Raw genomic sequence first — 17,168 nt, 5'->3', positions numbered from 1 at the left:
TACTTATGATTTTATTATAGTCTATTAAAATGGTCTAAATATGTTTGGAATTGAGACACAATTGTGATCAGTGAATTACTAGGCATTACATATGTGGGCTTATGAAAAGCATAGAGATTATATTGACATACATAAAAATGTATCTGTAAAGATGCTCAACTTTAGGTACTAAAGTAGAAAAACAATAAGAGATCATTAGAGCTAAAATGCTACACATCTCCAAAATGTCTCTAGATTAAAATTATCTAGATTCAAAATAAAGGTGAAAGCAAATACTTTAAATTATATATTTCAGACATGTGATGTATTGCTAATAATGCTGTGCATTTTTATAGAAAGTACTAAAAAGGGATTCTTGTGTTGTTACTTCTACAATCAAATATGAATCCCCATCTCAAGAATGCCTCTCTTCTCCTTGTCAAAATACTTAGCATGCCTCAGGCTTTGCTCACAGGCCCTTTCTTTTATAAAGTTTATGTCCTTCCAACCAGTTAGAAATAACCACCCCTCTTTAAAACTCTCTTAGCATGTTGTAGCTCACTCATGGACCCTTATCACTATCCTTTTGGTCATTTGCGTTCATTACTAGATTATGGGTTTCGGTAGAGAAAATTCCCATACCTCTTTATATTCCAGGCCCTCCCTCTCTCCTTCATGCCCTTCCACTCCCTTCCTCCCCAAAGTACCCAGAACCGACTGACCTGGTGTTCCAGAAGACTTTCCTGGTGTTCCAGAAGACTTTCCCTGCATTCTCCCAAACTCCATATTCTCCTAGGCTTGTTTCTATTTGGTGTTTATCACAGTATGTTGAAATTCTCTCTTTGTCTGCAGTCAGTATTCAGAGTAAGCTCATGAGCAGCAATTGTGTCTTTAACTGTATATTCAGTGCCTTGCTCATAGTGGGGACTCAATGAATGTTTGCAAACTAAAGGAATGAGCATATAAGGATACCTGGGGCTAAAATGAGTTGAACTTTGAAAGTGGCTTTGGTTATTGTTTGCTTAATAATAGCTAAATCAGACTGAGCACTTATTGTGCACCAGAGGCTGAAGGCATTACATGAATTACCTCTTCTATCCTCAGGACTGCTCTGGGAAGCATCTTGTAATAGATGAGGAAACCAAAGTTAAGAGCAGTAAAGAAATTTGCCTAGGGTCACACAACTGGCAAGTGGTGGAGGTGGTATTAAAATAGAAGCTCTAATTTCAGAGGCTAGGTTGGAAACCTCTACATTATACTGTCTTCCAGCTGTAATGATTTGGGGAAGTATCACCTCTTTGGTCGACTTTTAATATTCCTATTTCACCCTTCAATGTATCTATTAACTCACTTGATTTTCATATGGCACAACAACATGAAATACTGTCTTTTTCCTCTCTGGCCTTCCAATGTGGAAAGACACTTGAGCCTGTAAAATATTAGTTGCATTTATAATCTTAATGACAACCTACCATTTTATAGCCCCTTGGGTAGCAGTTGAGTACAAAGTCTTTTGTTACACACACAAAAGGACTCCGTGCCCTCAGTGTTCAAAGGCTGGGATGGAGCTGCCACATCATTATTTCGGTGACTCCAACATGCCAATTCTATACGAGCTGTGATTGTAATGATTTACAATAGCCTCAGGTTAAAGTGCGCTGTGGTATCTATCAATGATATGATAAAGGACTCGTTGGAAAAAAAAAATATGACCCTGGAGACTAAGAAGCCATGTGGAATTTTCAGCCACATCACTGTCAGAAAGATCATTATTTAAATGATCACTTCAGTTTACTATGAGAGGAATTATGAAAGGAAAGGCTGAACTGCTGATCGGCAGTTTTTTTTTTTTAAAGTATGTTCTACCCCAGGCTCAAATTAAGTTTTACCCCCTGAAATTTCTGTGATTTCAAGGATGCTCAGCAGTGTGTGTTTTTTTGTCCTTCCCGAGCCCCTGTTTGAAGCTCCTATATTTACATTATAAAAGAGAGCCCATTAAAACACTCAGATGAATATTTATTGCACATCATCTTTTTTCCATGCCCACTCATCTTCCCTACATAGGTGTTTGGGCATGGCTCTAGTTTTGTCTACAAATCATAAGTGAAGTTGGAAACATGACAGTTTCCTGGTTAAGTTGATTAACACTGACAAGCAAAAGATGCATGGATTCTTTTTTGGGCCTGAAATGCTAATCCAATTAACTGGATAATTATCAGATTTCCATTTCTGGTTTTCACTGTCAGTATTGATTAAATTAACCACATGGCTGCTGAGCTGGTGCTTTATTTTGTGTTGTTTCTAGGCATTGATTTGTTCTCTGAATCTGGCAGTATGTCTCCTTTACACACGCTGAACCTCCATAAGAAATATGACACCTTGAAAACCTTCAATTCTTCATATATATCTTCTCTTGTCTGTTTTCCAATGTGTCATTGCCAAGCTATACTCTGTTAGATATATATATCAAAGATATATTTAGAGACATAGCTCCAGCTAAGTAGATTAAATAAAATGATTCGTCTGTTTGCTGGGATTCTTTTTATTTTTGCTGTTTGGGCCAGTTAATGGAATTTTACTTTCTCTTATTCTTAAAGAATGTATAAATTAAGGGGATGTATAGATGCATTTTTTTTCCTAAGGAAGAAATATGAATCCCTACTGATTCCAAGGCAAAATTGGCCCTCAAAATTTGACAGAAAGAGGCACTGCATCGCCTTCTCCACAACTCATCCATCTTCCTCTAGTTTCCTTGGGTTTAAGACTTAGTTTGTAACTAGCTGGTGTCCCTGTTGCTTTCCAGAAGCTGTGGGCACTGTGAATTTAGATAAGAGTCCTGTGCTCTCAGATATTCAGAGTTCATTTCAGAACTGAATGAAGTAAATCAGCTTTATGGCCTAAATGTAATAAAACTTACTTGGTTCCTGTTGTAAAATAATGAATTTAAGATTATTGCTGTGACAGCCACATGGATTGAACTGCAAAGTTCTGACTTATTATTTTTTTAATTATCGAGAACCTACTCAATTTTAACAGTTTTGACATTTAGCTAATATGGATACCAGAGCTGTCTTTACTTTGAATCTCATTGGTCTGCACTAAAAGAACAGTATTTAGGCCCCAAAGATAGCAGTCATACACGTGAGAAAAGACAGATTTGTCCATTTTTCTAGTTTTAGGGAAACAATAAAAATTAATAGAAGAATAAAAAAAAAATCTCTTTTTGTCTTCCAGTTTACATTGTTCAATCTGTTAGGGGAAAAAAGTTGCTGACACCATTTTCTTAGAGATCTAGCAGTCAAGATCAAAGCTTGATCCGTAGGCATGGGCCATTGATAAAAGAGCATTTAATCTTTTCTGTAGTCCAAAGATTAAGTCAGAGAACTAGGTTTCCTGAAATTTTAAGTGAAACTTTATATAAATACTTAAGGCACAGTTTATAGCCTGGAAGGAAAGTGAGGATACTGATGACTGTACAAGTATTTTCACCATTTAATGGCTCCTCTTTGCTTTCTGAAGTACTTAAGACTCAGGCCATAGGCTATACATACTGCCACTAAGTGAGTCCTTCTGGCCGTGTCTGGGTTTAAACGATCCACTCATGAACCTTTAGCAATCATGGTATCTGGAGATACCTCCCAGAAATTTGAAAAGGAAGTTACACTGTAATTCTGAAAAGGAAAGAAGACCCAGTTTACAAAATAGAACATCAGAAACTCAACCTTGGATCTGAGAAATTGCCAGTGATTTGTTTGAGAATATGATACTATGGATTTTCAGATGCTGAGGTCACCATTCCAGTTCCTTTTTAACCTGGAAAAACACAATTCCAACTTTTATAAGTTCGTTCAGTATAATGACTAAAATTGATTGCTGGATAAAGTACCTAGTAAATTTGTCACTAGGCAGAGTATACGTAGAAAATACAGATAGAGATTTGAGGCACTTGTTTGGCTAATTCAGGCAAAATATTCTCTTCTAAGGTATGAGAGAATTTTCCTATAGGTTGAATTGTTCAGATTGGTATTAACTGAATTCATTGCATGATTACTGAGCTTTCTGTTTTGCTTGAGAAATCATGGTTGGTTTCAAGCTTGAGAAATCATGGTTGGATATTTCCAGTAGGAATGCTCAGCTATAATTACCATAGATCTTGGGGATTTTTACAAGGAAGCCATATCCATCCTCTACTTCTAAATTGTGTGAGGTGTTTGGAGTTAATACAGGGTGAAAAGTGACAGACTTTCCAGAAAATTCTCTTTGTATTTTTATTCTTGTTTCTTAAACATGACCTAAATTTTCAAAATGGTATGAGACATTGTTATCACCCCTGGGCCTATAAATATCAAGGATAAAACAAAGCTAGGCCATTGACTATTACAGACAAGTCACAGTCGTCCTCCTCATTTCAACCTCATTTCCTGCCTTCTGAAGGGACTCAAAGCAGCGCCTGTGGCAGGCCATGCAATGGTAGCAATCTCAACCTCAAATCCTCCAACCATCTCTATCTCCTTATATCCAGAGTCAACATGAATGCTCTGGAGGGCCAGAGAAAGTCACCCCTGTGGAATTTTGTCCATGGGCATTATGACCATGTCATAGCCCTTAGAGGTTGTGCTAAGCTCATGAGTGTCAAGTATGGTAATTGCCATTCTCTTCCAATAACTGATTTCTTTGTTATTTTATTTTTTATTTTATTTTATTTTTAAAGATTTTATTTATTTGAGAGAGAGAATGAGAAACAGAGAGCACGAGAGGGAAGAGGGTCAGAGGGAGAAGCAGACCCCCCTGCTGAGCAGGGAGCCCGATATGGGACTCGATCCCGGGACTCCAGGATCATGACCTGAGCCGAAGGCAGTTGCTTAACCAACTGAGCCACCCAGGCGCCCCCTTTGTTATTTTATTTTATTTTTTTTTTCTTTTTAGATTTTATTTATTTATTTGAGAGAGAGAGACAGAGATAGTGAGAGACACCACAAGTGGGGAGGAGAGGGAGAAGCAGGCTCCCCGCAGAGCAAGGAGCCCGATGCGGGGCTCGATCCCAGGACCCCAGGATCATGACCTGAGCCGAAAGCAGTCGCTTAACTGACTGAGCCACCCAGGCGCCCCGCCCCTTTGTTATTTTAAACATTGGTTCATTTTTGTTTCAGGCAGAGTTACAGGTAGGGAACATATTGATATGTTCAAAGAAAATATTCCCGATCTCTCTTCCTTGGGCAATCCTTGCTTTCACAGAAATCCCAGTCTAAATCGGTGCCCTTTTTCCTTCCCTAGGCTATGTCCATCATGTTCAGAGCCTTAATTATCTGTCTCCCAGAATTTTATATTTTCATGGTCTAGCTTCTTAGGAACTTAAATAACATCTTTTCATAAAAAAAGAAATCCCAGCTTTGGAGTAACAGATCTCTGTGTCCCAGATTGATAGGGGTGAAAATCTGATCTTTCCTGCTAATTATTTAACCAAATTGATAAATGATGCATTTTTGCTTCATATATGTTTGTCTTTTTTTCCCCCTAGGTCAAAGAGTTCTACTCATATCCAAATGAGCCAGTGGCCATAGAAAATCTCAAGAGAGGCCTGGCTAGCCTATTTCAGATGCAGTTAAGCTCTGGAACGACCAACGAGGTACTTATTAATATTAAGGATCCAGAATATCATTTGTCAATAGTTACCAAAATTGCTCATATGGAGCAATACAAATAGAAATTTGTAGAAATTCAGTAAAAAAGTTACCTACTATGGTAATGCTCAGAAAAGGTGAGTAGCATGGTTAAGTCTCACTTACATGTGAAACAAATTGCCATTTACCCCAATTTGTACTCAAATACAGGATGAAGGAAATTAGAATCCATTATATTAAGGAGCCTTACGGAATGACTAAATGATAGAGATGGAGAAAACGTTGGGGAGCATTTCAGTGGCATCACTGTACATCACTATCCCATGGGGACCTTATTTAAGATATGGATTCCCTGCAGAGGTTCTGATTCAGTAGATCAGGGAGGACCTGAGCATCTGTATTGTAAGTTTTCTCAGATAGTATGGACATATTGTCAGTTTGGGGAACCAGTGGTCTATACCAACCCCCTTCATTTTACAGATGAAGAAACTGAGGTTAAACTAGAGAGGTTAAGTGGCTCCCCCAGTATCACACTTTGAGCCAAAGGCAGAGCTGAGTCTGAGTTACCTGTTCTGAATTCAGCCAACCCATGAGTGGGTGAGAAAATCTAATTGGCAGGGCTGGGCCAAGGGAGTATTGAGTAGTTTACTAGAATAAAGGCTACGTGTGGTGCTGGTCGAGACCCAAGGGAAGGCTCAGAGAAGCTAAACAATCTGTACTGGTATACATTTGCCCACACTCAAATTGTTAATGTGACTTATAATGAGTTGAATTAATCCCACAAGTTTTTAAGGATTTCTAATTATATTCAGCTAGTCAAAGAGCACGTGCACACACATACTCATATCTAGATACAGCATTAAAAGTCAGATCCCCTTCATAATTATCCACTTACCAGAGGTTTTGATTATGACCAGGCCATTTGTCCAATTCTTACTAGATGTTAGAGAAGTAGGAAATCCTTTATTTTTACTGGGGCAATAGAAGGTGCTGATAAGACTCAACAAAAGAGGATGGAAAAGAATCCACATGCTTCAGGAAACACTGAATTCTTCCTATCCTTCTGTCTTGTCAGCCTGGACAAAAAAGCAGTCCCCCACGGCAATATTGGGGACCCCAATTTTCAGGCTGCTTCCCACTGGAATTTAAACGGTCCATGTGACAATCCCAAAAGCTGTATTTTTACTTTTCTTTTTAGGTAGATATCTCTGGGGATTGTAAGGTGACATACCAGGCTCATCAGGACAAAGTGACCAAAATTAAGGCCTTGGATTCATGCAAAATAGAGAGGTCTGGATTTACAACCTCAAATCAGGTATGATTGATATCACCCTCTTTAAGGCATCCAAGTAATTACATTTTGTAGAGATTAATTTAAAATAATAGAAGAATAAGGTAACAATATAATTTGGGAACATTTATAATTTTTAGTTTAGGGTATTATTTCACAAAATACCAAATGAAAAAGGTTTATTTTCATATGTTATAAGTTTGGGTGGTGAAGGGAAGGTATTAAGAGGAAGCTCTTGAGCACTGGGTGTTATACGCAAACAATGAATCATGGAACTTTACATCAAGAACTAATGATGTAATGTACGGTGCTTAACATAACAAAATAAAATTTAAAAAAAAAGAGGAAGCTCTTTAGAAGATTAGAAGAGAGTTTGCTATTTGACTTGATTCAAAGATAAAAAGCTGATTGTTACAACTCCAAATATTTATTTATTTATGTATTTATTTATTTAGGTCTTGGGTGTCACTTCAAAAGCCACATCTGTCACTACCTATAAGATAGAAGACAGCTTTGTTATAGCTGTGTTCGCAGAAGAGACACATGCTTTTCGGATGAATTCCCTACAAACCATTGCAGGCAATATAGTATCAAAGTAAGATAATGATGAAATTTAAATTTTCTTTCCTATTCTTTGATATATTATTATATTTGATTTTTAAATATACACGTTAGAAATGTTAAATGTATGTATGTTTTATATATATATTACATATATATATAGTGCTTCCTTAGTTTGACTATTAGTTTCTTGAAAACTATGATTATATCTTGTTCACCTTTAGTTTTCACATCATCTACAATAATATATGGCATATATTAAATACTGTTTTTAATAGAATTTCATTTAAAATTATATCAATCATTTATTGAATAGATTTACATTTTAAAAAAGCAAACTACTTGATTCATTCTAGTTTATTTTCTAATTTCTCTGTCAGATCTTTCCAATGGTAAGGTTAAAAAGTGGTGGCATTTGCATATTTTCTCCTTGAGATTTCTATTGTTGTTGTTGTTCATGTTGTTGTTGTTAAGAAACACATAAAAAGTTGTTATTGTTTTTAAGAAACACATAAAAAGTTCCATAGTAAAGTGATACGACAGGATTTTTATATTTTTGATTAATAATACCATATTCAAGCCCATTATTTCAGTGTGAGAAAATTTCTCTGGTCAGAAGTTCTCAGGGGCTTAAGAACTAGAACTTTCAAATCTAAGAGTATATGTTATTTTCAGATTTTAATTTAGAAGATTTCCTAGCATTAAATGTATTCTACCTTATGCCATCGCTTGTCAAATGCTTTCTCTCAAGTAGCTCTAATGTCAGGGGGCAGTGGATGCAAAGGCTTGGGAGAAGTGCCTCAAACTATAAATGCTTGAAATTTTTTTTGAAGTCTCATCTGGATAGAATTTTGCATTTTACTTTGCACCATATTGTTTTCATGTATTTTCATATAAAATAAATATTTTAAATTATCAGGTCTATCAGGTTTCCACTGCCCTACAGCAAACCACTCCCAATTTAGTAGTGCAAAAAGCAGCAGTCATTTTATTATTTTGTCAGAACTCTGGGTCTTGCCTTGGCTCAGCGAGGCACTCCCTTGTTCGGTGTCTGTCCTGCAGTGGCAGTCACTGACCAGAGCTGGTTCAAAGGTTGCTCCCTCACCTATTTGTTATCTGGACTGGGAAGACTCAAACTACTGAGGCTCCCCAAGCATTTCTCTTTATCAACATGTGGCCTTTCAGAATGGTGGCTTCAGGGAGCCAGGCTTTGTACTTGGCAACTCAAGTCTCCAAAGGGACATGTGCTGCTCACATTCCAGATGAAAGCTGAATTTCTTTTTAAGATTTAGCCTTAGAAGTCAAGTAGTTTCCTTCCATTCTCCCTCTCTTAGTTGGGGAAAATCAGAGAGTCCTGCCCAGGATCAAGGATAGGGATGCAGACTCTACCTCTTGATGGGAGAGAGACCAGGTTCTGAAAGAGCATTTCAGGCAAAAATATCGTGGAAGCCATTTTCAGTAAATAAGATTTTTCTTAATTGTCTTAGTTAATAAGTGGTTGTATGGATGATATTTTCAGAAAGCAGGGCTAAATTTAAAAGAAGTGACATCACATAATCTTCTTCAGCATCCGGGCAAGTTTTCTTCCTTATATTCTCTTAAATCCAGACTTTTATTTCCAAAGCTTTGAGTAAAATTGTTGTTCCAGAAAGATTTCATAATTATCTTGAGGTTTCTGCTACTGAGATATTACAGTTTGAAAGACATGGACTTACATAGTATGCATAAATTAGTATCTGATTTGCCAAAAGAATGGCAATCAGTAGCTTGTTCACTCAAAGCTGCTAATGTGATATTTCTCTTCCTTGGTCGTGCAGGCAGAAATTAGAGCTGAAGACCACTGAAGCAGGCCCAAGACTGATACCTGGAAAGCAGGTTGCAGCCATAATTAAAGCAGTTGATTCGGAGTACAGGGCCCTTCCCATTGTGGGACAGGACTTCCAGAGCGAGTGTAAAGGATGCCCTTCTGTGAGTGTGAACAGCTGCATTGTGTGGTCAGATAGGGGAATTATCATGGCTTAAAATTCAATTTTCCTTTTGTCTCCAATGGAAGCTTCAGTTAATTCTTTGAAGAAAGTTTATAAAGAGCTACCAGTCACCACTGAATTCTAATGGCACTAGTATTTAACAATATGCACACAAGATGAGGTGTAATCCAACAATAATTAACAAATAATTACTATCCACTCATTTCAAATTAAAAATATTATGACTTAAGGGCAACTTCTGAATAGTAGTACCTAGAATGCAGTGGGGGATAAAGGGTCTAATGAAGTTCGGGGAAAGCATGTAGTGTCAAGAGCATGGACAGGGATCTGAATCCTGAAAGTTCTACTACTGAGTAGCAGTATGTCCTCAGATGAAATGTTTTACTGAGCTCAGTGTTCTGAGTATTGCTGTCAGGACTAAAAAAGGATACCAAGCTCTCTGCTAAATTAGGAAACACTTCTTTACCACACCCCAACTCCCCTACAATTACGGACAGAAATGAGATAGCACACCTTCAAGGCAAAATGTAGATCATCATAACATTTTAAGTCCAACAAAGAGAAATTTCATTTATCTCATGAGTCAGTTGTGATGATGACTATAGATAGGACCTTAGGGTCTAGCACTTCCTAATAGTTAGCCTCTTGTCAGGAGAGCAAACCCCTGGCTTCATGCTCCGTTGGTAGCTACCAGAAGATGCTGTTCCCTTGGTGTTCAGAGAAGTAGAATTATCAAGAACTAATATCATAATTTGCTTAAAGTACAAGACATTAAGTCCTTGCTAATTTCTCATATTTATCAAATTGAACTATGGGAAAAACAAAAAGAAAGAGAGAATCATCATTCTCAAATCTTATTTTTTATTTGTTTTTCTTCCATATAACAGTTAATGTTCCAGTGTAATTTTCTAATGTGTCATACGAAGGTGGAAATTATTTAGGAAAGTGACTGATGAAACCAATCATCTTTTTTAATGCTGTGAACTATTAATTTCTCTCCCCCATGGTTATTAAAAATTATAAGCCATTTTAGATTTTTGATAATTACTTCTTCATTATTGTAGGAGGGGTTTATGTCTTTGAGGAATTGCTTTTGCAATTTCAGTACACTGTCACCATTGCAACCCTTTAAAGAAAAAAATCTGAATTCACACTGGTGTGCTCTCTGCCCTCAGAAATGACCCAGTAGATCTTTAGCTAAGAATAGCTGGAATTTTGCTCTGGAATATCCTCTTAAGATTAGATAACCAAAAGAGGATTTGAAAAAGAAAAAATATGTGTCTATTGCTTATTAGAAGGAGTGAATAATTTAAATATTTGTAGCATACTTGTTACCCCAGACCTCTTAGATTGCTGGAGGTCACTAATGGGATTAAACATATAATTTACAACTAGGGGTAGAAGTGGTAAACTAGGAAAAATCAGTTATTTAACATATTTCAAGGCCAGAATATGTCATTAATTAGAATTATTTACTATTGTTAAAATCAAAATAGAATAACAATAGTATGAGAATTACCTTTATCTAAATACTACTCTACTTAACATATAAGTAATGAACAATTCAGACCTCAGCATAGTTAAACATTGCATGTCATAAAAACAATAAAATAAAGAGATAGAATAGGGAGCTCAAGTTATTACAAAAACTGATTTTCAGTGAGGTCCCAGTACGTAAGAAACCTGACACAATTATTCAGCAGTTTTACTTTTTTTCCCCTTCCAACATCTCCTGCTGTCAGCGAAAATTCTGCACACTTGCAGGATGGTAGTCAAAGCCTGGCCTTAGGTATAATTCCTTTAGTGTAACGAATGACCTTATAGGCCCAGAAGCCTCGGTTCTTTGGAGCTAAGTACTAACAGACAAAAATGGTCCTCCTGCAGAGGAATCGCACACAGGGTCAGCAGGCCTCTAGATTTGTCTCTGAGAGTCACAGGAATGTGAGAGGGGCAGGAGGCAATCAGGGATATGGAGGTAAGATACAACAAGCTTCTTTTGCTTGTCAGTTACAAGGCAAGATTTCTTTCTGGGGAGAACATCCCTTGACAATGCAGATGTCCAGAATCCCGAATAGGGTGTGAGCTTGCACTCCTGTTTCTTTGCAGCTCTCAGAGCACTGGCAGTCAACCAGAAAACACCTGCAGCCTGACCAGCTCTCCAAGGCTGAGGCTGTCAGAAGCTTCCTGGCCTTCATTCAGCACCTCCGGACGGCAAAGAGAGAAGAGATCCTCCAAATCCTCAAGGCTGAAAACAAGGAAGTGTTGTAAGTTCCCCAATCTGGTGTGGGGTTGTCTGTAGAAAAGCATTTCTGGGTTACTGGTTTCTTATTAAGAAAGACACCTTTTAACCAAATGCCCAACTTCCAAATCAATTATTGTGCTGTTTTTGTATTTTCATCAAAGAGTTACGCCACAATACAGTAATTTAACAATTACTTGACCAGAAATGTGCTAAAACAAAGTTTTAGCAGCGACTCAGAATGAACATTTTTTGAGTGTTATGAGTTTAAATCAGGTCTGAATTGGCGTGGACCTATTTATTTACATTTGAAAAGATTCTAGAGTTGGATTATAAAAACAAAAAAAGAGTATGACTTTTCAATTGAAAAATGTAATTTTATTAAAGATCCAGTGATCATACCCATCAAAGCCATTTTTTTATATAGAAAATTGAGAACTAAGGTAAATAGTCAAAAGAAATCTGTGCGTTATTTGAACGTTTGCTGAAAGTGTGATTCATTGACATGCATAATAAAGAGAGTTAACTTAATTCTCAGATTTACTCTGTAAATACAAGTGGTTTTTGTCTGTAATATAGAATTTGTAAATACAAATTCAGCTGTATAATATTAATTGCCCTAATGATACAGAAAGTGGTTCAATTAATTTGACAGTCAAAACTAGCCATTAACATAATAAAAAATGGAAATTGGCCAACACACACACACACACACACACACACACACACACACAGTACCAGTAGCCATAGTCACTGAGTTCAAAGGACTCAATTCTCCAAGAAGAGAATTGAGCTTTTTTTCAAGAAGTGTATTTATTCTTTATTATATTTATTTACTTGCCTTGAGGACATTTTTAAAATTGATAGGAATTCCATATGACTAACCAGAGTTGGTTGCTTTCTTCAAAAAATAAATATTTAAACCAGAAGTTGAAAGATACACAAAGTTAGAGATTCTCAGACTCCTGTTTTAATCATCGAACTTTAAGATATATTTGTAGGGTGATTTGTCTTCATAGGAAAAGCAAAGATACTGACAAGAAAAGTTTAAAAATTGGCTATTAGTTTAGAATGGAGATTGAATTAAACTTTAACCTTATTTGTCTCCTAAAAGCCTTAAGGTAGTAATTATTTGGATAATTTCATGATGTATTTTCTAAATCAGATTACAGGTTTCTCCTGCTACCCAAAAGTAGAGCCTCCTATGAAACCTTTTGTAACCTGAAATGGTGTAAAGCAAAGAATTACCATTAATTTACATGGAAATTTTTTAAGCATTTCCAGACCAAAAAAAATAACCTCTCTTAGGTTTTACTGATACCTTAGGACACATCTTGCAAATGGATACACAAAATAAATCAAGATAAAACCCAGATGCTCATAGACACAGTTCTAAGCTATGGTGGCCTGATGCTGAGATGCTGAGTGTAGTTCCCTGGGAAGGGGGTTGGTGGGGCCACAATCGCTGCTCAGGGTGCACACTGCCTCTGTATCGGGCTTGCTGCAAAACATGTTGAATGCTATTCTGCTTTTAACCTTTTTTTTTTTTTTTTGGTAAAAGCAAAAATCCTCTTCAGATTTCTTTTGGTTACTAAAAACAGATACTAATGTAGGTCTTTTATAAAAGCACAGTAGCCTAACACAAACTTTGGAAAAGCAGGGGATACTTGTGTTTATGTAATATTATACCATATGTAACCCACATATAGCATAGTGTAATAGAAAGGACACTAGGATGCATTAAAATCAGAAGACCTAGTTTTTTTTAAAGATTTATTTATTAGAGAGAGAGCGGGGAAGGGGCAGAGGGAGAGAGTCTCAAGCAGACACCCTGCTGGGCAGCGAGCCCCACACAGGGCTTGTTCCCAGGACCCTGAGATCATGACCTGAACCAAAATCAAGAGTCAACACCTAACCTGCTGAGCCACCCAGGCGCCCTGGAAGACCTGGTTTTTAATTTTGACCTCCAACAGCGTACAACCTTTGAGCAAATTGTTTACGTTTAGCCTCTCCAAGCTTCACTTTCAACATCTGTAAAATATGGAGAATAATTCCTTCTATTTATTATAGCATAGTGGAAGACATGGTGGTGGAATGTAACATTTCCCAAAGTGTCCATTGTGTGTATCCTGTAATTTGCAGAATACTAACAAGTATGCCAAGAGGAAAGAATTCTGTGAGCAACTGAGTTGGAAAAATGCTGGGTGAAACCAAATCAAAGAGTTTTCTTGGCTGCGGAAATTTTCAACATCTTCAATCATAAATTATTACATATAAGTTTCCTTAAACATTTTCCAAACTTAAATAATCTTGAAGATCCCTTTCTTTACATCATTTCATAGGACTAGAATCACATGGAAAAAAACACTTTGAGAAATACTAACGTATTTAAAATATGGATACCAGAGTCAGAAAAACCTGAGTTCCAACCCCAGCTATTTGAACATCTGAGTCTGTTTCCTCATACGTAAGGGGGAATATTAGCATTTAACTGACAGAGATGTTTCATGGATTAAATGAAGTAATTGTATTAATACATCCTATATTTATTGAGTGTTCTAAGTGCTCTACATAGATTATGTAATCTAATCCTCCCAACAATTCTAAGGTAACCACTATTTTTAGCCCCATCTTACAGACAAAGAAATGAAAGCAAAAGAGAAGTTGCACACCTAAAATTTCTGGTGTAGTACTTGCATAATAGGCACCTAATAAGTATTCTCTCTCAGTCTCTGCTTCATTTACTACTAGGTTTTTGTTAGGAACAAAATGATAGAGTACAAGTGTGTCTTTTTTTTTAAAGTATAAAGCACTAAACACATGTATGGTATGTTTATACAATGTGGAATAAACTTACATACATAATATATTCATTAGAATGACAACTAATTTCAGAAATTTTACCATCCCAGACTCAACCAGATTCCTGATGACTGCTGTACATAATTAGAATTAGGAGTTCTGCTCTGTCCACACATAGCCATTATGGGTGAACATTGAACATGAACATGGTAACTATACCATGGTACTTTTTATTTTTAGAAAAAATGAACAACATCTTCTCCCTCAGATATAAATTAAAGTTAAAAGGATTTCCCATCTTTAAATAATACTGCCTGAGTTAAATTAGGCATTTGAGAAATGTGTACATTTGCAAAGCTAATTAGATAAAAGAGAATCAGTATTTGAGACCATAACTGTGATGTATTACTCATAGAGAAAAGAATTTGAACCTATTTTATAATTTTGCCAGTATAATTTTGACGTACAAATTTCCAAATTATGTTTGGCTTAGGCTATTACAGTAAAATTAGTTTGTATATTCTGAGTATACATTGAATTAGAGAGAGAGGCATTAAAGGAGAGGTTTAAAATAAAATGGGGGGTCTTTTTGAGGAAGTTCTTCATTTTTTGTTTGTTTATATAAAAAAATTTCACTTTAGGAAACTCAAATCAATGGAGAGCCTGTGAATGGTAGAGATTTAAATAATTCCTTAAACTGATATCCATGACTCTCCCTTTTTTGTAGACCTCAACTGGTGGATGCTGTCACCTCTGCTCAGACTTCAGACTCATTAGATGCCATTTTGGACTTTTTGGATTTCAAAAGTGACAGTAGCATTACCCTCCAGGAGAGGTTTCTCTATGCCTGTGGATTTGCCTCCCATCCCGATGAAGAACTCCTAAGAGCCCTCATTGTAAGTCAAATGAACACTGGGAAAATAAAGGCTCTCAGCTACTAAAAAGCTCATTAAGAATCTAGGCAGTAATTGGATTATTTTCTATCCATTAATCCATTAATTGTAGTAAACTGTTTCACATAGTGTCTTCTTTGCACTTCCTCTAAAGTAACATAAACTGTATTGTAAGGAAATTTAAAGATTATATTCACCTATCATACAATTTGACATAGAACAAAATTTCAGAGATGAATCTTGGTTATGCTTCAGAAATTGATTTTTAAAAGATTTGTTTTGACTTCAAAAGTCTTCATGGCATCTAATATACAATGCATTGAAGAGATACAATTCCTCCAATATTAAAAAATTTACACTGGAAACAAAAGTTAGACTTCTCTTGGGTCCAAGATTTAAAAACAAAATGTGTACTTATCCACTTATGATCTAGTGGAATAACTCATAATCTTTTTGGAAAATGAGACCATTTGAGGACCTGATAAATCAATGAAGCTCCTCTTCACCCATATGCAAAATTTTACAGACTATTTTTTTGTTTTACTGACTCAGTGAACCCAATCCATAAACCCCTCAGGAGTTCATAGACCCATGTTAAGAAGACCTGGAGAGGAGAGATTCTATTAATTCTTCAATTTAAAGTTAGAAAGTGAATTTGTAAGTGTCCCCAAATCAAAATTTTCAATTTGCTATCTAGAAACATAAAAACATTTTCCTTAGACATAGGTTATGTTGCATCTTAAAAAAACATTTCTAAAAATGTCCCTTTGAAATGTTTAAATGTTTTGATAAACTATTTTATCTCTGTTTGGTTAATAGAGTAAGTTCAAAGGTTCCTTTGGGAGCAATGACATCAGAGAAACTGTTATGATCATCACTGGGGCCCTCGTCAGAAAGCTGTGTCAGAATGAAGGCTGCAAACTCAAAGTAAGTGCAAATCCAATCTCATGTATTATATAGTTCCAGATCATTCTATGTCATACTCACTGAGCTGCCTATCACTGGCACTCCTGATCTCCCTTACCCTACTCCACTTTCCCTATTTCATAGCAATTATTGTCATCTAACATACTTTATAATTCAGTTATTCATGACATTTATGCTTATTTCTGTTTCCCACTGAAATATAACCTCCATGAAGAAATGGATCTTTGTCTTGTTAACACCAATTGCTTAAAATAATTGCTGATGCATAGATAATGTTCAACAAATACTTGCTAAAGAGTGAATAGTCTATTAATCCTTCACTGATATATATTTATTGAATGCCCACTTCATATGTAGCTTTCAATGGCATGTATGATATAGTTCTTTTTCTTAGAAAAATATTAGACTCCAGGGCTATCTCTTAGAGGAGAACTTTTTTAAAAAGGTTTATTTATTTATTTTAGAGAGAGACAAGGAGAGAAAGAGTATGAGTGGGAATGGCAAAGGGAGAGGGGGAGAGAATCCCAAGCAGACTCCACGCCAAGCATGGAGCACTACACAGGGCTTGGTCTCACAACCCTGAGATCATGACCTGAGCAGAAACCAAGAGTCAGATGTTTAACTGACTGAAGTGCCCTGGGGAATAAATAAGTGTGGTTTGCAGTTTTGAGTTTTGATGGAGGGAATTTTGTTACTTCTGATTACCCAGAGCTTTACATTTTGTTTTTAATTTCATTTGCTCAAAGCTTCTCCATTTGTCTGACTGGACTATTAATTTTAACATCTTTCTCATAAAAAACCAAAACCTCACTTTGTAAGCTTAACTAGTTATAGAAAATCCAAATGGATTAATATCCAACACAGCCT

The 17,168-nt window shown here is 36.3% G+C and overlaps 1 protein-coding gene across 1 annotated transcript in view; it reads left to right on the top strand.

Moving 5' to 3' along the window:
- MTTP (microsomal triglyceride transfer protein) overlaps positions 1–17,168 on the top strand; it is a 59,242-nt gene that overhangs the window by 21,725 nt on the left and 20,349 nt on the right. Inside the window, exons 5-11 of the mRNA XM_028093911.2 lie at positions 5,498–5,605; positions 6,799–6,915; positions 7,347–7,486; positions 9,270–9,420; positions 11,547–11,704; positions 15,209–15,377; positions 16,194–16,301. Coding sequence (XP_027949712.1) covers positions 5,498–5,605; positions 6,799–6,915; positions 7,347–7,486; positions 9,270–9,420; positions 11,547–11,704; positions 15,209–15,377; positions 16,194–16,301 — 951 coding nt within the window. The remainder of the gene's footprint in view (positions 1–5,497; positions 5,606–6,798; positions 6,916–7,346; positions 7,487–9,269; positions 9,421–11,546; positions 11,705–15,208; positions 15,378–16,193; positions 16,302–17,168) is intronic.

This window comes from Eumetopias jubatus, unplaced genomic scaffold (genome assembly GCF_037043125.1).
Source record: "Eumetopias jubatus isolate StellerSeaLion01/CBP00866 unplaced genomic scaffold, mEumJub1_p1.0 scaffold_2, whole genome shotgun sequence".
Lineage (NCBI taxonomy): Eukaryota > Metazoa > Chordata > Mammalia > Carnivora > Otariidae > Eumetopias > Eumetopias jubatus.
This window is presented reverse-complemented; position numbering and strand designations above follow the sequence as displayed.